Source organism: Cyphomyrmex costatus, unplaced genomic scaffold (assembly GCF_001594065.2).
Source record: "Cyphomyrmex costatus isolate MS0001 unplaced genomic scaffold, Ccosl1.0 scaffold474, whole genome shotgun sequence".
NCBI lineage: Eukaryota > Metazoa > Arthropoda > Insecta > Hymenoptera > Formicidae > Cyphomyrmex > Cyphomyrmex costatus.
In genome coordinates, this window is record NW_017279009.1 from 2345568 (window position 1) to 2352182 (window position 6615).

The following is a 6615-nucleotide window of genomic DNA, read 5'->3' on the forward strand; positions in this document are numbered from 1 at the left end:
ACCGAAAATAAACGTTATAAGTTCTTTGAAAATAATTTTGCCGTTACAAATCTGAAGTACGGAAACGGTGACGTTTATCAATTGGTTTTGTGGCAAAGTTGTATCACCAAAAATAAATGCTCAATTTCTCGAAAGTATAAATTATATCTCACAATTATATAATATATAAATCTCAAACGCGGCTGACTCCGTTGTTCGATTTTCTATCAACCGCGTGACATCGCAGTGATATAAACAAACCTCCAAATCAAACATGAGACTGACGCTGATCAAGTTCGGCTGAGATAATTGAAGTCAACTTCCCTGTCGTGCAATAAGATGGGTATCGCGGTTGCTAAATACGATCGTCTAATTTGGAAATTCGGTCGCACAATAGAAAAGGATCGAAAAGTGTTACGAAATTAGTGCGGGGAATCAAGAGGGGGCGAAGTATCGCCAGGTTGAATTTATCAATGGGCGCGATCGATTATTTCTTTTTTTCCGCTGGACATCAATATTCTCTCTTATAAGTCTTTCGAGGGAGAGGAAAGGACGTCGTTCGTTATAGAACGATTACTCGGGACTATGCGGCTACTCATGAATAGCCGAGGGCCGAGTGTACAAAAGCGCGCGAGAGGCACAGAGACGACCGTATCCCCTCGTGCATATTGCAAGGGAAGCCTCAAAATTACTTTCGAGCTCGGTTGGTAGTTAATGCTCGCCTCTCTCCCTCTCTTTCTCCCTCTCTCTTTGCGTCCTAGGGCTTTAAATATTCCAATTGGCGAAGTTCGCGTCATCGGTCGGCCGGCCGGTTCGGTGCCACGACAATAGGTGCACTGAGAAAACTAAATGAGCCGCGACGGTAATTCATTGTCAGTCTCAAAGTTTTACGCGCCGTCATGAATCGCGACGTCACGTCACGTCGACGTTTAGTTTCACTCGGTGGACCTCACCCTTTTCCGACAAAGGACGAAGCCCCGGTCGTGTCTATATCGAAAGGCGCAGGACGCGCAATGCCGCAATTGAGAAACCAGATAAGAGACAAACGTTTCGTTCGAAATCATTTCATCTCGCTATATAATATTTTGCCCGCCGCGAGAATATCGTGTCCTTAACTTTGATCTTGAAAAGTATGCCATATTTGAAATGAGAGTAATGACAGAAGACTTCCACGCGTTCGCCAGTGAATTTTCACCGGAGAAGAGGAGAAGATGTGAAAACGTGAAAAGAGAGTACGTGCCGTGTAAGCGAGTCCCTATTGACGTCGACCTTTTTTTGGTCTATCGACTAAAATTCAGAACAAGACAACGAACTCGCGGGAATATATGCGGCGAGAATACGGATCCTGTTGTGCGTGTGCGAGAAGCCACGTCAGTTATTTTAGTGTTCGCCGCGAGAAATCGATGTTAAGGACATTACATCCTCCTCGTCGTCGTCGTCGTCGTCGCCGCATCGTCGCGTATGGCAGTCGGTTGAAAATCAACGAAAAAACGAGAAAAAGCAAGGTTGATCGACGAGAGAGAAAAGAAGAACGTTTCGCGAGAGTCGAGAGGGACGATCGATGAATAGTGGAACGGGGGAAAAAAAAAAATGTTCCACGGGAGCGGGAGTAAGAACCTACGAAAATGTCGAGTGATTCGTGTACCACGGCGTCACCAAGACACACGTATACAGTTTCTGCGAGTCCCAGGCATCGACGTGTAGATTCAATTTGATGCTAATGCTTGCAGATGATATACCACAAAGGTATCAGGCCACTGATGAAAGTTAAACAGCCGGTGCGCGGGAGTGAATGGCAAAGTGGTATTACAACAACTTTCGTGTGCTCCGGCAAAATATGCGTACAAACGGCGAATAATGCGCATTATGTACTACACGTATATATATATATATATATATGCGACAAGACTTTCCTCAGTCTCCTTTTTTCAACCAGTAAACATTATCGGGCAATCATTTATATTCGAGCATGACACGTATTATTTAACCAAAGTTTCATGCGGTACTTTGTTATGTACTACATATACATGCATATTCATGGATGAATGATGTATTTGCTGAAGCATCTACACCCCATAAAAATATCAGGGTGAACTTAACACCTAATTTTTGCCCTCTAAAAAAATAGCGGTATTTATAACTGTATTAGCGGTATAAATTATTATTAGCAGCAACACACCTATTTTGCTCTTTAAAAAACGGAATTAATAGCATTATACGCCATGCAGTAATTCTTACTGTGTTGTGATGCTAATATTAACAGTGAGACTTATACATGTAGATACGGCGTGTTAAATTCATACCGCTACTTTTTAAAGGGTAAAAATTGGATAATCTAGGTAAATTTGTGTGAAATAATTTTGTTAGACTGTCAAAATATTAATGTAAGATACTCAAATTGGGTCACTGATTATGAGAAAGGATACAGTTATTTATAGCTGTGTTGTGTAGTGGTATAGTGTTATTAAATTTTTACGTTTAATTTTCTTCTATTTTATTCGCGAAGGATTAATCTTTTATAGTTCTATATACGTTTTACTCTCTTAAATATTACATCTCGCGATAATCAACTTTCTTTCTGTTTGTCAAAAACACCATATCCATTACGGGCGCCTGACTAGAAATTGACCCGACGTATCATGAGGCCCTGACCGGGTAATCTTAAGGCACGCCTTGTTAAGGCCATCCCGATTAGGTTCTCATCATTACGAAGTCGGGCTAATCATAGTGCAGCTGAAAGTAAATAATTTAATCAGGTCCTGATGAGGACTTGATGTACATGCCTTATCGGAAAATAATAATTATCAACGCAAATTTGACATCTTCTTTTCTAAAATGCTCGTTATATCTTTTCTAGACTATTTTATATAGGTAAATTAGCCCTTCTAAACTATTATTTATACCATATTCCTTTTATAGACATTTTTTGTAAATAAATTGTGAATAAAGGCATCGCTATTGATGGACGTTATTATATTTAAAATAAAAATACAAATACGACATGAAATTTTATTGATCCCTCATTAAATCTTTAAAAAAATTATTACAAAATTTATTAGCGGTATCTATTAGACTGTGTGTTTTTAAATATTTTAATTAATTATAGATTTTACGGTCAGAAAGCAAGATTACATAAATCGGAGCTTACCGCTCTTAATCATAATAAAAAGAGATGTTTACTCTCTGCCAATTTAATAAGAATTTCAAATTTGAAATCGACAGAGAAATATAGGTAACGTCTATCGATTCCCCAGACCATTAGTCATCAAGCGATGCTTCCGAGTCATGGTTGTGCTTTTTCATAATAATATACTACAATATTATTACAAAGCTTTTATATTAATCGTTATTAGCGACACGAATGATCGTAACATTAATTTGATTTCCTAAAGAACAGTTTCCATGCATTCAAGGATTTATCTGGCGTTCGCTTGACCTTACTTCTCTTTGATCTCTGCCCTATTTTTGTAACGATCATCCCCGAGGCGTTGCGATACTTCATCGACGTGCGTCATTCGGCGACCACCGTCCTGGCGACGACATTTTACTGCCTTGTCGGGGCTTCGTCATTTTATTTACTTCTCTCTCTCTCTTTCTCTCTCTCTCTCTCTCTCTCTCTCTCTCTCTCTATCTATCTATCTATCTCTCTTTAACCCTAGAAAATAGTTCAACGTGGAACCGTGGACCGCCCCATTTGCATGGATTTCAATCTCAAAGATCGTGAATCCGCGAGCGGTATCCTTTAGATAGACGTCGTCGTTACCCCTTTCTAGTCCGAATTAATGACTTACAGCTAGATCATGTAACCTTCAATGGATAATCTCGGATATAATTTTCATTTCTCATTTTATTCTTTAATTTTATTTTCGTCATTCAAGTAACTGTATCTTCTGTATAAATATATATATGCGCCGGACGATGTTCCTTTGGAGTGTCGATGGTCCGAGCACAGCATCCAATAGATATCCTCGGTGGAGAACTTTAACGCGTTAATGCAAATTCTCAATTTCAAGATTATTATATAATCCGGATGATTCGACAAAGAAAGAGAGAGAGAGAGAGAGAGAGAGGAATTTATCTGTAGTCACAATTATTCCTACTCGACGAAGGAGTAAAATACCCGGACGCTTTGTAATGCAATTTGTGTGACGATTATGAAAGTCAGGTACATATATTGAAACGCGTACAAACTGCTTTCGGCGAAACAGTAAAGCGAAAACGAAGCTTTTTACTGCTTCCTTCATAGAAAGGAGTTTCCGCGAATGGCGCCGGCGAAGTTGGACAACTCGCCATACATACCGGTAACGCTAAGAAACTTTTAATGAAAATCGAGCAAGACTCTTTTCTATCCCGCGATCTTCCGTCCCAGGGAATGGATTCGAAAATGGTTTTCCGAAATTCTATCTATTCCAGATGTGTATCGTCTGTACAAACTAACGTACAGAATTCACCCCCACCCCCCCACTTTTTTCACTTATTTTTCGACACCTCTGTGCAATTGGACCAGAAAAAAAAGGAACAAATTTATACTCCACACAAATACTATGCGAATACACGCGAGAGAAACTATATATAGTCCAAATGTGTCATATAATCTAAAATACCGATCCATTTATAATGCCAAATTATATCCAATTCGACTTATACTTAATCATTTCTCCAGGTCGTCATATTCTATTCAAATATGTTAATTTAACTAAAACAATGCAGTCAAATAATTATAGGTTTGACTGAAATCATTATCAACTAAGCATATGTTGAAAACAGAGACGTTTGTTTTTTGTTTCACGTTGCAAATAATCACGGAAATGAATTGATTTACATTTTGACGTACATGGAAGTTTTTAGAATAACAAATGTTTTTAACTCGAAAGAGATATAGAATTATCATTGTTTCTTTAGCATTGTCACCAGTGCTTGTGTTAGAGGTTAACGAAGAAAATAAAATTCGCACTATTATGGAAGAGTGATACCTAAAAGTTTGTATCAAAATATAATCTTATTAAACATTGCATTGTGGAAAGCGCGCGAAACGTCTCTCTCTCTCTCTCTCTCTCTCTCTCTCGTGTTTCTCCAGACTCGCGGCCGCTTCGGCGCTCGTAAGAGTTCGATTAATAAAATCTCACGCCAGTTGAACGAGCGTCGTAACGACGTCGGCGCCAGCGGGCGCGACGGAGGTGCATAACGATGACGCGAAAAGACGCGTCGTCGTCCCGATCTCGAGCGGCGACGAGAGGAAGAGAAACCGCGAAGGAGAGAGGGAGAGAGAGAGAGAGACGGCTAACGGAGAAGGAGACGACGGACGGATTCGCGGGATCGGTGGCGTGAGCGATCCACGCATGCGCGCTCGCGCCTTCGAAACTCGGCGCGCGTTCTCTCCTCGCCGTCATCGCCGCGCGCGACGTCCGTGCCGACTCTCAGTGGTGCACGATCGGTCGCGTGGTACGTACTGCGTGTCGTGACGGGTGCCAGTCGCGGGTGAATATAAGAGCCGAGAGAGAGTAAAAAGTAAAAAAAAAAAAAAAAGCACACCGAGGGTGTCGCACACTCTGCTCCGCGCTCTCCGCTCGGTTGTACACTTTCTATCTTTCCGTATATACCGTTTCTTCGATTCGCGTGCGACAGAGTTCCGAGGTACTCGCGCCTATATATACCTTCCTCACGTTCGGCGACGAACCGCGCTTATCGGCACCCCAGCGAGATTTCAGGACGAACAGCGGCCCGGAACATGAAAACACTTATGGAGAATCAGCTGTCCTGGCTCGCGCTGTTCATGACCGCCTTGTATTCTCGTGAGTATTTATCCTCCCCCCCCTCTCCCTCTCTCTCTCTCTCTCTCTCTCTCTCTGTCTTTTCTGTAGCCTCTCGATTCTATACTTGCGCGATCGTGCAACGACACCGGCGACCGGCGTTTTCGTTCTATTATAGCGTTCCGCTAGGAGTTCAAGTTGCGTTTCGCAGTTGCATACCTTTTGCTTTGATCTCGCGCCGTCTCTCCGAAGATTCGACTCATTTCCTGGCGCGATTGCAGGAAACGCGAGTAAGACGAGCTCGCCCTTTACGTCACGATCCTCGAGTGGGAATCTTTTAATTGGAGCAGTTCGATTCGCAGCGAATCGCACGACAGCGGATCGCTCGGATCAAAATATATCGCGCGTCTCTGTTCTCTTTTACGTAAGGTTCCACGGATTTTGAAATCCGCCGGCGGTGAGTTTTTCGATAACGCTCCGCGTTTTTAACTTACGCAACGATTGACAACGCTCCGGCCTCGTTTCAGCTGATCGTGTACCTTGCGTTGCTCTATTCAGTTCAGACTTCCTTGACGTGAATCCGCCTGTTATCCACGTGTTTCGCCGCGATAACATTCAGGGTTACATGGGGGTTTACATCCGACGTGCGTGAAAGTGACGTCTAAGGGATGAGCGATGACAGGTATTTCCGCAAACGCATTTGAGCCTCGTGCGAGCGATGCATTGTTGTCACGTTAATTGCAAAATCATCAAACGGAAAAAATTACTGGCGGGGAGGAAAACAAAAAAAAAACGCACGATAGATCATCGCGAATGAATTCGCACGCGTATTGTTTCGCGTACAATTTCACGTGCTCCAGTATTTTTGACGGGGGGGGGGGGGGGG

The 6615-nt window shown here is 42.2% G+C and overlaps 1 protein-coding gene across 1 annotated transcript in view; it reads left to right on the forward strand.

Moving 5' to 3' along the window:
• The first annotated feature begins 5413 nt into the window (after positions 1-5413).
• LOC108777913 (uncharacterized) overlaps positions 5414-6615 on the forward strand; it is a 23368-nt gene continuing 22166 nt past the window's right edge. Inside the window, exon 1 of the mRNA XM_018544911.1 lies at positions 5414-5771. Within this exon, the coding sequence (XP_018400413.1) occupies positions 5708-5771 (64 nt within the window). The 5' untranslated portion in view covers positions 5414-5707. The remainder of the gene's footprint in view (positions 5772-6615) is intronic.